General features: G+C 44.6%; 1 protein-coding gene and 1 long non-coding RNA gene across 4 annotated transcripts; both read left to right on the top strand.

The window, feature by feature from the left end:
• Positions 1–43: 43 nt before the first annotated feature.
• On the top strand, positions 44–3,761 carry LOC149355553 (uncharacterized). The gene is made up of 2 exons (XR_016291541.1): positions 44–471; positions 813–3,761. It is a non-coding gene; the product is annotated as an uncharacterized LOC149355553 (long non-coding RNA).
• A 4,850-nt stretch (positions 3,762–8,611) lies between these two features.
• LOC149355554 (von Hippel-Lindau disease tumor suppressor-like) lies at positions 8,612–18,590 on the top strand. 3 transcript variants are annotated; one of them, XM_089583888.1, is made up of 5 exons: positions 8,612–8,894; positions 9,544–9,711; positions 11,793–11,967; positions 15,338–15,422; positions 16,399–18,590. In XM_089583888.1, the coding sequence occupies exons 2-5, from the start codon at positions 9,556–9,558 to the stop codon at positions 16,454–16,456; spliced, it is 474 nt and encodes a 157-aa protein (XP_089440014.1). In that variant the 5' UTR covers positions 8,612–8,894; positions 9,544–9,555; the 3' UTR covers positions 16,457–18,590. The 3 variants fall into 3 exon arrangements, with proteins under 3 accessions (XP_089440014.1, XP_089440012.1, XP_089440013.1); XM_089583886.1 differs by lacking the exon at positions 8,612–8,894 and adding an exon at positions 8,947–9,241; XM_089583887.1 differs by lacking the exons at positions 8,612–8,894; positions 15,338–15,422 and adding an exon at positions 8,962–9,241.
• The last annotated feature ends 141 nt before the right edge of the window (positions 18,591–18,731 follow it).

The following is an 18,731-nucleotide window of genomic DNA, read 5'->3' on the forward strand; positions in this document are numbered from 1 at the left end:
TTGAAAAACAGCGCATAAAAGACTAGACACAAGAGTAAAGGCGACGACAGGACAAGCGCTGAACTCACAACTAAGGCTTTATTGCGAAAACCTGGGTATATAAGGAAGGCATAATCATGAAAACAAAATTGAACAAACAAAACTATGACAATGATAAAACTAGCGTGCGCCCGAAGCCCAAAATCTGCCTAGAAACGTGATCTCGTTATCACTTAAAGCAACCGAAGGTTTGCTAACGCAGCCCCGTTGCTCCGTTGCGATGAAGTATGCTTCTGCTACTTCCCACGTGGTTTGATCTCTGTGAGAATACCACACCTTTGCTTGACTTAACAAAGCAGTGCACTTGTTTTTCATCACTGCGCACCCCTTACAATGAGTAACAAGATAAGATTGGTCATTGCCTTTATCTAAATTGTTATTGTGTTCTTGCAAATGCTTGTTCAAGCAACGGCCGGTCTGTCCGATGTAGCTGTAAGTGATAACGAGATCACGTTTCTAGGCAGATTTTGGGCTTCGGGCGCACGCTAGTTTTGTCATTGTCATAGTTTTGTTTGTTCAATTTTGTTTTCATGATTATGCCTTCCTTATATACCCAGGTTTTCGCAATAAAGCCTTAGTTGTGAGTTCAGCGCTTGTCCTGTCGTCGCCTTTACTCTTGTGTCTAGTCTTTTGTGCGCTGTTTTTCAACCATGAACCTATACCAACTCGCCCAACTTAACGTTCTACTATGCCAAACTATAGTTGAATACATGAAGAGATTGGTACTGCTGCTTCTGTCTTCTTACACTGCTGTGCTCTGTTTCATTTTGCAGGTCATCATTGGCAAGCCAGATAACACACAGGCTATCTCTGGAAGAATCAAGAGAACTGGTCCCGGCCTTCAGAGTCCCAGCAAAACTATTATATTGATAGCTGTAAAGCAGGGGAAACAGTGATCTCGATGCCTAATGTCTGTACACAGTGTGTGGTGCAGGAGGCTGTGTCCTCTTGTGCTGTTTTTGACACTTGAGTGGCGAACTTTATGAACAATTCTCTGTGCAGCATTGTGTCTGAGTATGCAGAAAACTGCACGAGTGTACCACAATCGTTGTGATCATTTGGCACAGCACAGTGGTTCTCCATAGTCAAGTGTTATTCACCAATTGCAAAAGGCTCTAGTAGAAAGACTCATGCAGTGGAATAAGTAGCCATTGGGTGGCTATGCCTTTTGTGCATCATCTTTATCTTGTTTCTTGTGCTGCAGAGCCTCTTGTGTCTTCAAATATCGTCTTTTGTTATATTGTATTGGCTTTACTACCTTCCAGCTTAGTTCTTATTTGTTTTAATTTGATTTTCTTTTCTACTTATTGTGCTTTGGCGCCTAATGGTGAAGCCAGCCCTATAAAAGCAGTGGTGATACATTTTCCTAGAATCCACTTTTTTTTTGCAAACTACTGTTAACTGAAGCATGTTGCTTACGTGCATTTTATTGCATTTGGTTGTACTGAGTGGTCTGTTTTTCTGTGGCTCAGCATCTGCAGCTGTTTATAGATGATCGTGTACACATTATTCGCACAATCTTAACATTGTTGCTGTATGTTTGTAGCTTCCGCCCTGAGATTTTCTAATCCACCTTTAGGATTTTGATGAATTGCACTATAAGCAGGGTACATGAAGAGAAAGTGTTGCCCGCTGATTTAGTTTTCCTTACTCTTGAAGTGCATGTGTGTTATCTGTGCTCATGTATGTCAGCTGTTGTATATTCATTGCAGTCCAAGATGGTAGAATTAACCCTGAGCCAGCATTCTTAGGTGCTCTTTAGTTTTGTTGCAGAGCTGTCTGAAGAAAACATTTCTGAACAGTTCCTGTAATTCTGCATGCTTCTTCAGTACTATCACATAATGGTCATGGGAGCATGAGACCTGAGCCCCAAGGAAATGCAATTTTGTTCCGAAACAGTTCTTATGTCAGCCTAATGAATTTGGCGCTGCATGTGTGGGAACAGCTGTTGTGCCAGCTGAGGTGATAACTGATAAGTGGAATCCTGTGCGTTACTGAAAATACTCTGGCTTCCACTTGCAGGCGTGGCAAGTGTGCACGAGCATGGTGCACCTCCTGGCGAAAACCTGCCGGGGCAAAGTGTTGCTGTCAGCGCTGAGGGACGGGACCTGGGCAAAGGCTCGAGCAAGCTGCGTCACGAGTGCACCTACTGTGGGAAAAACTTCATTTCAAGAAGCAAACTGTTGTCTCACGTCCGCACCCACTCTGGAGAGCGTCCATACCATTGCGAGTACTGCAACTGTGACTTCGCGCAGAAGGGCACCCTAGTGGCGCACCTTCGTACTCACACGGGCGACCGCCCTTACCAGTGCACATATTGCAGCAGCAGTTTTACGCAGCAGACCAATTTAATTACGCACATCCGCACCCACACCGGTGACCGTCCCTACCAGTGCAGCTACTGCGGACGCCGTTTTGCACATAAAAGCGTTCTTGTTGATCACATTCGCACGCACACGCATGAGAAACCATACGTGTGCACAATGTGCCCCATGGCCTTTGCTCAACATGCTTCCCGTGCGAGGCACATGAGAGCCCACTTGGGTGAAAGAGTTTTCCAGTGCGACTTCTGCCCCCAGAGGTACGTGGAAAAGCACCACCTAAAAGGCCACATAGAGAGAGAGCACAGACGCTCTACCACTCGTCCATGAACTACTTGGTGTTTTGTGACAAGCATTCTCTATCATGTAAGTGTATCCGTCAACTTTAAAGAATGGTTGGTACGTGTGAATGTGTGTAATAAATATCAGTGCTTTTTCTAGAGTTTGCAGGTTTTTTCTTGCTTTGAGCAGAGGGCTCCTAGATTTTTAAACATATCTTTTAAAAAAATCAAATCGCCTGTCAAGAAGTGGGCTGGTCATGCCTTTGTGTATCACTTTTTTTAAAATCACATGGCCTGTCAAGAAGTGGGCTGGTCATGCCTTTGTGTATAAAGTTTTCTGTTTGTTTTTTTTTAAATCACATGGCCTGTCAAGAACTGGGCTGGTCATGCCTTTGTGTATCAAATTTTTTTGTTTTTTTTTTAAATCACATGGCCTGTCAAGAAGTGGGCTGGTCATGCCTTTGCTACTGTAGCAAGTTTTTTTGTTTTGTTTTTTTTTAAATCAAATGGCCTATCAAGTAGTGGGCTGGTCATGCCTTTGTGTAGCAAATTTTTTTTTTTTTTTTAAATTACATGGCCTGTCAAGAAGTGGGCTGGTCATGCCTTTGTGTAGCAAGTTTTTTTGTTTTTCTAAAAAATCACATGGCCTGTCAAGAAGTGGGCTGGTCATGCCTTTGTGTATCAAGTTTTTGTTTTTTTAAAAAAATCACATGGCCTGTCAAGAAATGGGCTGGTCATGCCTTTGTGTATCAAATTTTTTTTTTTTTTTAAATCACATGGCCTGTCAAGAAGTGGGCTGGTCATGCCTTTGTGTATCAAGTTTTTGTTTGTTTTTTTAAATCACATGGCCTGTCAAGAAGTGGGCTGGTCATGCCTTTGTGTATCAAGTTTTTTTGTCTTTTTAAAAAATCAAATGGCCTGTCAAGAAGTGGGCTGGTCATGCCTTTGTGTATCAATTTTTTTTGTGTGTGATGTATAATTGAAGGGCCTCTGGAACTTGAAGCATACTCGTGTATTGGGTGTATATGTGACAGATGCTTGCTGGTTTTCCTATGGTTCTAATGTGCTAGTCTGCTTCCTTGTACTGTGCAATCCAGTTATAAAAATATTGAAATCAATACATCAGATCGTTAGAACCTCTTGTTATATCTGGACTGGCAAAAAAAAAAAGGCCAGAACAACACACCCACGTTACCCCATGCATGTAGCCACTGCCACCAACGCTTCTGTCAAGGGCGCACAGTGTCTTGGCACTCTGCCAAGGTCGCTGAGCGTATCACACCCACCAGAGCGCCTGTCGAAAGATGAACACGGGGTTGCGCAGGTCCTGTCTTCCTTTCACGTGATTTTTTTATGGTGCGGTAAGGTTTACCGAAGAATATGCACCAACTGGTCCGGCAACAAGTTTTGCTTGATTACCTTTCCCATATTGTGAGCCCTTTTCCATGTGTTTCGTAACGTTACTGGCGCACAGCATCTTGGCATGAGGAACCATCGCACGGCAGCACCGGCTGCCAAGCAAGCTCCTCCCTCCAGCGATTGTGATGGTGACGGTGCTTGGTTCCCAAGGCCTCACTGTCACCGATGCACACTTGTTGCATGCGCTTCCAGGCACCCTGAGAGCACAAGGGGGTAGCGGTTTTGGTCTCGGAGCTGCCCACTACTCAGTGTGGCAAGCTCAGCCAGGAATGAGCCACCTGGTGACAAAGGAGGGGTGGTCTTTTGGTGCCTAGCTTTCACCAGAGAATGGGTCGGAGTCTGAGGTTCATAAACAAAACACATCATGTAGCAAAGACACGACACAGAGGATTTCTAATCACTCGCAACAGCGCATCGTGAGCCTGACTACGCCCACTGCAGGGCAAAGGCCTCTCCCATGTCTCGCCAACTAACCCTGTCCTTTGCATGCTGTGGCCACTGTGTACCCGGAAACTTTCTAATTTCGCCTGCCCACCTAACTTTCTGCTGCCCCCTGCTACGCTTGCCTTCTCGTGGAATACACTCCGTTACCCTTAAGAACCAGCAGTTATCTTGCCTTTGCATTACATACCCTGCCCAAGCCCTCACCCAGTCTGCCCGCTTCTGGTCTCTTACGTTACGCCTACCTTTTTTTTTTCCGTACTTCGCTGCATTGTCCTTAATGAACTGTAATCCTCCACCTTTCTGCCCCATAGGTGAGTACCGGTAAAATACAGCTGATGAGCGATAGGAACACAACTGCTGATTTTGTAAAATCAGTAAGCAAAATAGACTGGTCTTTCATCTATAACTTGACAGATCCTTTAAAGGCTGTTGTGCTGCAGTAACCAAAAAGCTTTATGGTGAAGCATATCCTTTAAGACTGACTAAACATAGTAAATGCAGTAAACCATGGATGGACTATGAGCTGTTAAGAAAAAAAGTTTGCTGCTTTTGTAAAGGCAAGGCAACTGGAGCACTTAAAAAAATTAAAGAAAAAGAGACTGGGCTGGGATATAAAGTTTGCGTGTGAAAGGTATTGTGAGAAATTCACTAATATTCTGAATGACCCTAAAAAAAGTCTGGAAAACGTCAACTGAACTGCTTCCTAACATTAAAGAATGCTGTTAATAAGCTGAGCTATAATGGGAGAGTATATGCAGGAGATTCATTTGCAGATAAGTCTAATCAGCATTTCCTAAAAAGCAGATCAAACACTTGCAACCCTACTTGTAGATCTTCTGTTTCGACTAGTATAAGCAGACCTTCATTCCTCGCACCTGTGGATGAGGTGGAAATAGGTAGCAAACTGCTCAAATTAAAGAACTCAGCAGCTTGTGTTGATGGCATCAAAGCAGAGTCTATAAAAACAGTTGTGTGCATTAGCAAACCACTCTCATACACCTGCAGCCTCAGTCTACTGGCATTTTCTCTGATGAATTAAAAATTGCAGAGGTATTATCGGTAATACTTAAAGGGGGTGATAGGAACAACATTAACTACAGATCAATTTCAGTCCTGCCAGTTTTTTCAAAATTAGTCCGAATGATTAATAAACATATTCTGAATTTCTGCGCTGTAAAAAATGTTAGAAAAACAATACGGCTTTCGAAAACAACAGTGTACAGAAGATTCACTGCACTGCTACACGTTAAAAAAAAATAGCAACTTTGAGAATGAAATGTATGTAGTAGGAATATTTTTCGACTTTAAAAAAATGTTTGACTCCATCAAGCATGACAACTTATTGCAAAAGTTAAATGAGTATGGGTTAAGGCAATTTGTCTTAACATAGTTAAAAGCTATTTTAACACAGACTACAGTACACAGAAATACTTAGCTTGCGATCCGTACTAGGAGAAATCAAATTTGATGTTCCATGAGGGTCTATTCTTGATCTGCTTTTCTTCCTTTTATACATCAATGATATCACTAATGTGCCTTAACTACAGACAATCCTATATGCTGATGGCACATTTTTTTTTTTTTTTCTGGTGAAAACTTATGCACTGTTCAACGAAAAGCTAATATCTGGCTAAGGAATGTTTATGAGTGGCTTAGAATAAATAAATTATAATTAAACATTTTAAAAAATATGTATATTTTTTGTGCTTGTGGTAGGCATATATCGATGATGCCATAGTACTAAACTATAATGATGAAGTCATCCAACGCTCCAGATTTCATAGATTTCTTGGAGTTGTGTTTGAAGAACATTTGAACTGGTCAAATTGTATTGACAACATTCAAACCAGTATTGCAAGATCCATTGGGAACAACGATGAAAACCAGTATAGATAAGTTATTTATTTTACAGAAATGCATATTGCGCATAGAGAACACACCCTACACGAGTCATTCCAGTGCACTCTTTGCGAACAATGTATTAGCAATTGGAAACCTCATTAGCAGGAAAATGGCAGTTACCACATTCAACACAATCAAGCTTAATGAAAGAGAGTTTTTTTGAAAATACCTCCCGAAAGAACACGAATGCAACACAAGGTACACTACTTGCAACAAGAGTAAAATAAGAACAAATTATGGCATGCGAAAACAATCATTTGTTATACCAGATTTTTTAAATTGCCACCCTACCATCTTGACCTTTGTAAATCAATCATCTCCGTTAGCAGCCTTCAAAAAAAAAAATCTGAATGCGTACTTGTCACTTTAGGAGAAACTTCTTATACCATGCCTGCCATGCAGTATATTTACACAATCCCGCTCTGCTTCAGTGCCTGTATATGTTTCATCGTTTTTATGCGCTCTTCAGTGCATGTAACCTGTTCATTTTTTTCCCTCACCGTATGCTGAGGTGTTGTGTGTATCGAGAGACTGACACTCGTCAGGCATATGTGCTTTTTTGTCAGCCTCTTAGGCAGACATGTATTTTTGTGCCTTGTCTGCCTGAAATAAGCACTCAGTTCTTAAAGGAATATTGGTAGACTGCCATTCATTATCTGAGAGAGCCTGCCATATGCGCTCCACACCATCCTTATTCTTCGTTACTTCCCTCTCATGACCGGGATCAACGGTCACTACCTGCCCTAAATAGACGTATTTCCTTACCACGTTCAGCACCTCGCTACCAGTTCTGAACTGTTGTTTCCTTGTGAGACTGTTGAACACTACTTTGGTTTTCTGCATGTTAATTTTTAGACCCACAATTCTGCTCTGCCTGTCTAACTCGTTGATCATGCTTTGCAGTTAATATCCTTTGTGACTTAGCACGGCAATGTCATCAGCAAATCACAGATTACTTAGGTATTCTCCATTAACTCTTATCCCCGCCTGTTCTCAACCCAGGCCTTGGAACATCGCCTATAAACAGGCGGGCAATAGCATTGGCGAGATTGTGTCTCCCTGCCTGACACCCTTCCTTATTGGAATTTTATTGCTGACTTTATGGAGAACTATGGCAGCTGTGCAGTTGTTATAGATATCTTCCAGTCTTTTCATATAAGACTCTTCCACACCCTGATTCTGCAGTGCCTGCATGACTGCTGAGGTTTCCACTGAGTCAAATGCTTTCTCGTAACCAATGAAGGCTATATATAAGGGTATGTTGGTTATATTCTGCATATTTCTTTATCATTTGATTGGTAGTGTGAATATGGTCTATTGTCGAGTATCCTTTATGAAAGCCTGCCTGATCATTTGGTTCATTGAAGTCCCCCCCCCCCCCTGCAGTCGGCGCCTATGCATACTTGCACTGTGCTTTTAAGGAGAGTTGATACTCTGGTTAATATAACTGAAAGCATAAAAGGAACAGGATACAGAGGGAGATGTTACCTCATTAAGGGTACACTTTGTTCAATCATGTTCATTTGTAGAAACTTCTTTCTCGCATCATGGAGGAAGGAAATTTTCCATTCCTCCATGTAACCCATCAGCCTCTCGCCATATGTCCTGTGGAACTAATTCGTAGGAAGCATTTCATTGCTTTTGTTTTGTCTTAGTCATTAAATGCAAACTTGCACGCCGTTGCGATGGCTCGGTGGTGCTCGGCTGCTGACCCGAAATCCGCGGGTTCGTTCTCGGCCGCGGCGGTCGCATTTTAATTGAGGCGAAATGCTAGAGGCGCGTGCACTGTGCGATGCTGATCAGTGCACGTTAAAGAACCCCAGGTGGTCGAAATTGTCCGGAGCCGTCCGCTACGGCATCCCTCATAGCCCGAGTCGCTTTGGTACGTTGAATGCCTTGTAGAACCGCAAAGAGCAAGAGGTCACTTGTAATTGCATTTAGGCTATATTTTGTTTTAAGCGTGAAAAAAAAAAAAAAAACAACCTTGAATCCCAATTATTCATAATCGTTCCAAGCCATGATGCCGGCCAAACGTGTAAATGCTCTCGTCCCTTACTTTTTTTCACGGTCTGACTGATATTAAATTTCCCGCTAAACGTAATCTGTCTGCATTTGGTAACGTATGGTTGTTCTGCACGAACGTTACAAAAAAAAAAAAATGTGGCATAGAGGATTGAAAATGCAGAGATTTATTTACATCGAGTACCTGAAATACGCACGCGATGAAAGTGGTGAAGGGTGAAGGTACAGGTAGCTATGAAAAGCGCGGGTGCCTTGCTCGACGCTGTTGACGCTGCTCATGACGCCGTTCGATTTGACTGATTAGTGTTCTGGCGACTTCGACAACCGTCGATCTCTCTGCTAAGTGGCCAAGTCTCAGATCTTGCATGGCCCAAATGCCTTTGTAGCCCAGCGGCTGTACAGCGGAACAGCGGTTATTACGTACGGCGTGTGGATTGTGACCCTGGAGCCATTCGCATTTTATGCAGTGAGTATGCTTTTGTAGCCGCACGGCGCCGATGACAGTGAAATGACTGCACTGCTTTCAGGTGGTTAGAGTTTTAGGCTAGAGATGGAACAGCATAGCGTAGCTTGTCAACCTAACCGCACAAATGTGATGTTACGGTTTTGCATGTTTCGAGCGCACGTTGTAGTTTTGCTCAACGTCGCAAAAAAACAACAAAAAAAACGGGCATGCTGCTGTTCGTAAACTTTGCGTCGCTGTTGCAAGTCTTGGCATGTCATGAATTGTGCCTCAAGTTCTTGGCACGAACAGCTGAATGATACAGTTAGGAAGGAAGTAACATGCGCCGACCGATCGAGCCGTGCGTGAAGGTAAGATGTTTCGCAACTGCTGTGGGTTCCTTGTGCATAGGAACCAGCACCGGTTTTTGCGGAAAAGGCCATGGCATTGTTCTACTGATAATGACAGTCTCCGCCGTATTAACGTTCTCTATCACAAATCTTCGTATCGCCTGTGCAAATAGTCTACACGACGCTGCAGTGTGCAAGCTGCCTTGTTATTCCAGCCAGTTCCAGCGAGCAGTGTGACAAACCTCTGAGCGTTATTCTAGACGCCTGTGCATGTCGCCCATTTGGAGCAGCCAGACAACAGGCCTCCGTGGCTTCTCTTGCAGTGTCCGGCAGTGATGGCTGGGGAAGCAGAGGAGCTTCGTTTGGTTTCTGGGCTATCGTTGCGTCCTGCATATGTGCGTTTTGTGAACAAGACGAGCCGTGAGGTGGACGTCATCTGGCTCGGCTATAAGGGTGACCGAGTCAAGTACAAGAACCTGAGTCCCAATCAAGTATGTGCCAAGATTGGTAGATGTGGTGTGTTCATCTGCAGGACGCTAGGTAACTTTGACAATGGAAGTAATAGTGAGATTGGGATCAAGTAAGGACAGTATCTCCATGTCTCGTCTTACTGATGCTTTCATTCATTCAGTAGTGTAGATTTCTAAAAAAATATTTTTGCTCATTGTAGCTAAGGGCCTTGCAGACGCAGTACTGGAACAATGTGAAAAGTTGGGCAGTAAGAATTAATGTATTTTTGCAAGCCATAAATCATCGAATTAGCAGTCCTACCAGTTTTACTGAAAGCCTGCTGAAAGGCATTTCTTGGGTGTCCCAAATGTCATTGCGGCTTGTGGTCACAGAAACTGCAAACACTGGGGAAAAAAAAAAAAAACTGCTGGTCCTGGCTAATTAGAAGTTTGTAAGACTGAACCGTATCACCCCAATCCTGTGGGCAAAAAATATTTGGGACAAAATTGGGGCTTTGTGATTATTCAGTGCTTTATATAAAAAGGAAACAGCTGTGGTCTCTTACCTTTGTGTAGTGGCATTGTGTAAATACATGAAAAGCAATGTGTGGGGGCTGGGGCATTGACTTTTTGTGGGTCTGTGAAGCTTTCCCTGTATTGAAGAATGTTTGGGTAACTTACCTTCACCATGGCGTCCTGATGCTTTTGGGGCCATGATTGGTACTCTTGAGGTGTTAATAGCTGTGATCAGTGTTTTGAGTGCATTGAGGCCACTCATTCGATGTTTTGGTCTGGGGCAGTGTCGGAAGCTTTTAAGTGCCACTCTTTGCAGCTTCTGCACATGTGTTTGCAATGTTCGGATGCAGCTTTTGTCAAAAGTAGATCTCAAGGGCTTTTGTGTGTAGTGGGGCTCTTTTGGCGTCCTTAGAAGTTGTTCTACCTTTTGGAGGGTTCCTTCCACTTTCAATAGGTTTGGGACACTGGCGATGCCTAACGAAACCTCTTGGTTTCTGTCAAAGGCTCCTTTGTCATGGAGCAGGTAATTTTGGAGGCTGCCACCAGCTACCTGTGCCAAGGCTCGTTCTGTGATGCTAGTGAATGGTGAAAACTAACTAATTTTTGCTGAAGTTTCAGCCAGTTCCTGTTAGTTTACAGTGTCTGTGCTGGCAATGGAGAACAGTTGAAGACAAACCACGATCAGTCACTATACAGCTGTACATATAGTTTACTCATGATGTCATGGCAGCCATTTTTGGGTGTAGAGGATAGCTTCCAGGAACAGTATACGTTGGAGCAGGTGGTGGTAAACGGATCGGCGGAAAGGCCAGGTATTTGCTGCACTTTCAGGTCCCAAACATTGAATGATATTGGTGCAAACTATGTACTGTGTACACAGTTTAATCAATGGCACCATCAATGGTTTAATCAAGTTGGGCAAGGAAGCACAACCGGGGGGCCGCGCCAGCAATTGAACGTGAATAAAAACGGGATCTTTACGAATAAAAGTATGTTGAAGGGGCCAAATATAGCACTTGAAGCTGTGATTCAAACAGTGAAAAACCAAAGACTTCATAGGTTCTGTATGAATTGAAATTAATGTTTGCTTAGACTGTTTTTGCTATGCTGAGCCGTTGTGGTGGCTGCGTGGTTATGGTGCTCAGTTGCTGATGTGAAAGACGCAGGTTCGATCTCAGCTGTGGTGGCCGCATTTCGATGGAGGCAAAATGCTAGAGGCCCATGTACTGCATCGTGTAAATACATGTTAAAGAACCCCAGCTGATTGAAATTATCCAGATACTTCCACTGCGGCGTTCCTCATAGACTGAGTTGCTTTGTGATATTAAATCCCGTAAAACCAAACATTTTTGCTATGCTATATTGGTGTTCAGTGATCTAAAGAAACATTGGGTTTCAGTCGACCAGCCCTTCTGTGTAGTGGATGTTTTTCACTGCTATCTAGTTTTAGTTCTGTTGCGTATGTGTGGCCCAGAGTGCATGGTCAAAAAGGGCACTTCACAGTGATTAGAACATGTATCCCACTCATTGTTGCACACCGCTGCTGTTGGCACTGCATGTAGTGGTTGGCCGCTCTGGATGGTGTTGTGTGTTGCTGCTCATTCCAGTGTTTCGATGTGGACACTTATGTGGACCACCTGTGGATCTTTCGCGACTCGGCGACACGTGACCGCCTGGTAGTGCATCGCAAGGATGTGTTTCGACCGCCTGCGCCTACACAACAATTTGGCCCCGATGGACGACCTCAGCCCACACGCAGGGTGGTGCCCATCACCCTTCCTGGTACGGACCTCTTGGCCTCCATGCTTTGGAGGGTCTCTGGGACAGGTTTGAGTGGCAGAATAAACAACTGGCAGATGTGTCGGTGTGACAGTGCAGGTAATTTGTCAGGTTGACTGGCCAACATGATGAAACTGAGCCAGGCAGAGAGTTTCAGTTGCATTTAACGCCACCAGAAACTGCACTAACACCACACTTAATGTCATGTGGAGAGGGGGCAAATAACTGACTGAAGGAAGAATAGGAATGTGCATAAAAAGCTCTGAATAAGATTCAGCCCGTGGAGTAAAACTAGTGAGTGTCCCATTAGCAGTAGTAGTAGTAGTAGTAGGAGGAGTAGAAACATTTATTGACAGTTAAAAATAAAGGCGGAGTCTTCTGCTGCGGGCGGTGTCCTTATTTCAGGACTCCAGTGGTTATGGCTGTTTCTCTTGCTTGGGGCACCAGGTTATGCAGGATGGTTAGGTCAGAGCTGGACAGAGCAGCCTCCCACTGCTGCTTCATGTAGTGCGTTTGTAGGTTGGTTTTTCGCCCCTGCGGCCCCACGTGACGTGGTATGCTGTGGGTCTCTCGTCGCACTATGGGCATGCGTCTCTGTAGTGTTCAGGGAATATTGTCTGTATTCACGTAAATTTCGGAAGGTGTTTGTTTGGAGTTGCCTCCAGCCCCTAGCCTCCTGTGCTCCCTTGTGTGGTGGGAGGAGGAGTATGTCCTCAAGCTATGCTATCCACTACCTCATCGCCCTAGAGTCCTGAGTGCGCTGGTATCCAGGGGATTTGGTGCTTGAGTTATGGGTTAGAGGAGCTACTGCAGCTTGTTAGTTTGTGCAGCCTTTTATGTATTCGTCCTGCTAAGAGGAGGCGACATGCCGCCTGTGAGTTGGTGATTATGTGTAGTTCTCGATTTGTGGCATCCCACTGAATGTCTAGTGCAATCGCTGCGGCTTCTGCCTCTGTGACTGTGTGTTCTGTGAGTGTCATGCTCATGATTAGCTTTTACTACGGTCACCACTGCTGTAGGTCTTGACTTGTTTGGGTACTCAGCTACGTCTGTGTAGACTGCCTTAGCTCCACTGTTCGACAGAATTAGTCTATCCCGGCTTTTCTTCTACCTTCGCTTGTGTGGGCTGACATATTCTTCACTATGTGTACCCATGCCCTGTATTCTGGTGATAGATTCTGAATAAGCTGTAGGTCTGCAGGATAGCCTACTTTAGTTAATATGTGCCTGCCTGGCTCTCTCCTGAGAAGGCGCTCTCTCTGAGATAGTAGGATGGCTTCCTGTACCTCTTCGAAGGTGTTGCGAATGCCTAGGGCTTCCAGCCTCTCATTGGCGGTGTAGGTGGTAGAACCAAAGCGTTCTGGTGGGCTGTCCTGATTAGCGGGATTGTTATGCTAAGCCAAAGTGCTGCTAATCTTGTTTTACAGTAATGCACTCTTGGACTGCATTGTAAGTTAGAGCGGTGTTCTCTTGGGTGCATATCATTCGCTGGCAGGAGTTGCAATTTTCTCATCGTGTTCGCCGTGACAGGAGTGAAAGAAAGCCTCCAGAGGTTTTATTGTTTTGAATTGTGTTGTTGTTCCACCCGCTGTGGTGGCTTCGGTGTCTTTGGCTGCTGATCCCAAGGTCGCGGGTTCGATCCTGGCCATGGCACCTGTAGTTCGATGGAGGTAAATACAAAAACTCTCGTGCTGTACGGTGTTGGTGCATGTTAAAGAATTCCCGTGGGTTTAAATTAATCCAGAGCACTTCACAGTGGCATCCCTCATAGCCAATTTGTTGCTTCGAGGCGTTAAACCACACAATTTACAATATTTGTGGTTCCACTTCTGTGAGGTACAGTCAGGGACAAAAGTCTCCGGACGTGTTCCTCATACGAAGCTTATAGCTCTACTATAAGACAGCAGCTGGAGGCCGCACTTGTGGAGATGAAAGAACAAAAATTTAACTTTTACCTCCACAAGTGTGGTCTCCAGCCGCCGACTAATAGCAGAGCTATCGGCTTCGTCAGAGGAACACGTGGTCCGGAGACTTTTGTCCCCGACTGTACATGATAGTGCATTTGTATTTGCTTAGTGTTGTGGCTGTTCAAGAGGATTGTGAATTCTGTTGAAATTTGCGCTTAGGGATCCTTGTCTTAGTTATTGCTGCCTTAATATGCACACTTTTTTGTCAGACTTTACTAATGCGATTGTTGGCATCAAATAAGCTGCCCTCTTCCTGTATCTTTTTTTGGTTTTGAAATATGTTGAAAAGTGCCATGGGTCTCAAAGTGATTTTTCAAAAATGTTCTTTGTTGTTAGAATTTTTAGGTGGATTTGAGATTATATACAACAGCTGTATCTTACCAGCACTCACCTATGGGCAGAAACATGGAGGCTAACGAAAGGGATTGAACTTAAGGCCAACGCAGCGAGCTATGGAAAGAAAAATGGTAGGTGTAATGTTAAGAGACCAGGAGCGGACATAGTGGGTGAGGGAACAAATGTGGGTTAACGACATCCTAGTTGAAATCAAGAAGAAGAAGTGGGCCTGGGCAGGGCATGTAATGCGAAGGCAAGAAGGCAAGGCTGTTCCTTAAGGGTAACTGAGTGGATTCCAAGAGAAGGCAAGCGTAGCAGGGGCCAGCAGAAAGTTAGGTGGGTGGATAAGATTAAAGGGACACGGAGTACAACTCTATCAAATTTGTTTTGTTAGTGAAATCTGATAGTTAGGCATTTTGTGGCTTTGTTGCCGCTTGTTCGGCAGCCAAAGGTGCGTTTATTGCTAAGAGATATGGATTCGAAGTTGAAGAACTTTTTCCCGCCGCTACGATTCAAACTCTGGACTCTCTGATGACGATATAGGAGAAGAGGGACCTAAAGCGGTGGAAACGGAAACGAGGGCTCCGTGATTGCTGGCAGTGAGCGCTACATTCTCGCCTAGCAGCAGCCGAAATGAAAACTGCTGCCGGCTGGACGTTGGAGGCCTCTGTCAGCCATCGTCACTTCGTTTACGGTTGCACCAATGTTACGATGGATCCTGTTCTTAATTCCGACAAGGAAGTTCTCTCAAAGAACTGCGGCCTGCATTCAGTGACCTCAACCCCATACAGCGTGCGATGCTTTCGAGGGCTGAGGTAGTGGATCTGGCGAGAAAATTTTAGCGCCGAGGAGTCTGCAGTGTTGCTGTCACCACTAAGCCACTGTCACGACTGATGTGTAGCGACTGGTACATGCGGGCATATTTAAATTCTGTAATAGTCCGTGTGTAGGGCTGGTTATGCAGCCCAGCGTCTTGGTACGTTGGTGAAGGGTACACACCAAGTGATGCCTTTGCTAACGTGGAGGTGCGTTGAGCATTGGCTATACACAGGTTTCTTTCCTTGTCGCAGTTGTGTGCCGTTGCATAAACTTCGTCCGAGGAGCACTTAGAGAGGCACTTGGAGGCCCTCTGCTGCTCCGCCCTTGCAAATCAAGGTGCGTAACGAAACCATGCGGGAACGCAGAGCACATATCTGTGAAGCATCCAAAACATACCGAAACCCAGCTGGCCACCTGCAGGTTTTCTTTGACTTCCAACATTCAGGTTGTCTTTGTTCCGTCTTCCTCGTGTGATAAAAGTGCAGTGGTGGTTTCAAAACAAAACTTGTATGCTTCAATATCGATCAGACACGTAACCTTCATGCACATTTGTCAGCCTCAGAGATCTGTGCTATCTTTTCTCCCATTTCATCATCACGCTTGTACTTGCGAGATTGGCCTGTGGCGGCGATACATGTATTGTAGTCCTTGCTCTTTCTACCTTACAAGAGATTTGTTTTCAGAAAGAGTGGTGTTTATATATTTAGGTGTTGGTATTCTATTGATACAAGCCAACTTCAATTTCTCCTCAGTGTGCCTTTAAGATTTGCGGGGATACGGTGGCCGCAGCTGGCAAAGGACAGGGTTAATCTGAGAGATATGGGAGAGGCCTTTGCCTTGCAGTGGACGTAGTCAGGCTGATGATGATGATGACGATGCTGGTCGGGAGAAAAGCTTGCTCGGTATTAAAGGGAACTGGTAGGGAACGGTCTTAAAGGGAGAGTATTTGGGCGTGTGTGTGCACTTTGCTCATGTGGTCGTCCCCATGAAAACTGCCTGCAGGCAGCCACTGGCCGCATTGATTATAGTGAACTAAGGTCAGTGTTCTTTGCTGAGAACAGGCAGTCGTGTCAGGCACAAGAAAGAGACCTGCATTAATCCTTCTCGTTGAGGGCCCATGCATGCGTTTCTCAATGTGGGAGGCCTTTGCAATGTTGCACTTCCCTCTCCTTGCAGTAATAACACAGCTGAACTTAAGCAGTTTTAAGTCGAAGACAAATATGATTTTTGAGATGATACAGATTGTTGTACACTGTGTACTCGGTTATTGAAAAACTTGGAGTGCAACATTGCCCCTTTTTTTTTGATGCAGTGTACTCACTGAAGGAAAAATGCTTTCAAGAGATTCGTCGGTGCATCGTGTCTCCTGAGGCCATCCACCAGACAGAGATCCCCAAGTCATTGCAGAGGGAGTACCTTGTCTACCTGCAGCAGCAGTGAACACACCTGGCATGCTGCGGTGGAGTCTCTGTGCCGGTGCTTGTACTTTCAGAGGAAGTGTGTGCTCTCATTGTGGCACCCCTGATTGAAAATTAGGTCAGCCTACAAGAGCGCACACGGGGCTTTCAGGGGCTGCAGTAAGCACAATTGTTGACATCGTTTGGACAAAATTGTGAGTGGGTAGCAGTGGATTTGTCTTTGCACGGCCTCGAGGCTGGATGATTAACAGAGCTGCCATTCTCTCTGGATCCTGAATGAGGACCTAGAGCAGAATCAAAGACTTGCTCAGTACGAGGCAGCCCCTTGTGGCTTGGTTGGGGGGCAATGTGTCCACACGATGTCTTGATGCAGTGGTCTGGTTGGCCACTCTAAATAGATGCGCTAAGCACTTTTCTTGGTGTATTGAGCATGTCAAAATGTTCATGGTTTGCACAAATGGAGTGGAGTGTCTGTGAATTTTGCAGCTGATCCACGTATATCCCTGAAAATGACCATTCGCAGAATGGCATTCATGTTCCCCTGTTGATCAGTAGCAAGCAGAAAAGCTGGTCATGGCCATAAAACTACTTAATGCAGCGAGACTCTGGTGCAATCTGGCTGGTTATCACTGTCTTTTCTAACACGTGTGGTGAGCCCCTCGGGTAAACCAGTGTTCTGTGTAAAAATGGTGAGCATTCACATGACAGCCATAGCCATACTATGGCTGTCTGGTGGATGCCTACCATTTAGATTCTGTGAAAGAAGTGTGCATAGTACAGTGTTACAAGAGCAAATGTGTTTTAATTAGGGGTGTGCGAATATCAAATTCTTCGAATACGAATCGAATACGAATACTTGGCTCTGAATACCGAATCGAATATCTAATAATCAAGGACAGACGCATTTAACCACTACAAAACATTTATTTGAGCACCGAAGGACATCACAGTTCAACTATCGATGATTAAATGAACACAAAAGGTGTGTGTGGCTGCACAAAAAGTATCAGTCTCGAACATTATTCTTAGAAGAGTGGAAATATCAGAGAAGATGGCTGGTACACAGCATTGATTAAGGATAGCTTGCCATCACCACGAACGCGCGTTGCTGGGATGAATTATGAAAGGTTTTCGTGAAGGAAAACCCGCTGCTCCACATGGTCAGGCAGAAGTAGTTCCCTTCTGGCTGAAACGACTCCTCCAGCCACAGAAAATGCCCTCTCACTTGGCACTGAACTGGCACGTATTGCGAGGTACTTCGTGCACAGCTCTGACTATACCAGCTTCGCAGGTATAGCCACAAAGAAGCTCACCAGCGCAGTCAGCTACGGCATGGCCCTTGGAGGAAGGAATGCGCATTGCTCTGGGTGCCGCCTTGTTGTTATGTCTCTGTCAATAGGGCTTGCGGACCGAAATGAACGCCGGTACTCACATTGAATATTCGGCTAGATACGAATATTCGCGTCGGGTCGAATATTCGAGACAACACGAATACTTGGATTTCGAATCGAATTCGAATACTAAAAATATAATATTCGAATTATATTCGAAAATTTCGAATATTCGCACACCCCTAGTTTTAATGCAGGAGCTCAGTATTTGCCTTGTAGTCTGATAATGGCACCAACAAAGGAGTTTGCATATAGTATAGCACAACACTGAGTTCCTTCAAATGCTTGCATTGGTTGCTTGTGTCGCACATTGTCTTATTTCATTCGGTTTGCTGCGCAGTGATTTTTATTCATGTTGGCCTTTAGTCCAAAGAATGTGCAATGCCAAAGGACTGGGAGCAAGGGAGAAAGCAAACTCGAAAATGCCATGTTTTATCTTTGCTTTCAAACATTCCTTCATTGCATTTTTGCATTTTAACTTTGGATTTTTACATTGTTCTAGTTGCAGTATGTGTTCTTGTAGTAGCTTAAAATGTGAGTTGTGCTTGTAGTTGTGAAATGAAAACATAAGGAGAGGTATAGCACACTGAACGCACATGAAACGCGCACAGTCAATCAACCTGTTGAACAGGTACCTCGCGAAAAGTGAGAGCAGGGGTTTTTTTAATAAATCTGACTTGTCAGTTTGCATCACACCATGGTGCCTTCCGCTTCTGTTTGTCTGAAATTGGCTCAGATGTCTCGTAATGGCCATGCCAGATTCAGGGATAGCACTGGGCCCCAGCCTTGGGTAAGTTTTTGTCTGTGAAGGTTTTGAGAGTATTCTAGTTTTTTAA

This window comes from Amblyomma mixtum, chromosome 3 (genome assembly GCF_055824585.1).
Source record: "Amblyomma mixtum isolate Tamu chromosome 3, ASM5582458v1, whole genome shotgun sequence".
In the NCBI taxonomy this organism is placed as follows: Eukaryota; Metazoa; Arthropoda; class Arachnida; order Ixodida; family Ixodidae; genus Amblyomma; species Amblyomma mixtum.

Bases quoted from the DNA above. Each gene is read 5' to 3' on its own strand.
- LOC149355554 (XM_089583886.1), top strand. From the start codon at position 9,212: ATGCGCCGACCGATCGAGCCGTGCGTGAAG. The intron at 9,242-9,543 runs GTAAGATGTTTC...CTTCTCTTGCAG, and splicing joins CGATCGAGCCGTGCGTGAAG to TGTCCGGCAGTGATGGCTGG. The intron at 9,712-11,792 runs GTATGTGCCAAG...TGCTCATTCCAG, and splicing joins AGAACCTGAGTCCCAATCAA to TGTTTCGATGTGGACACTTA.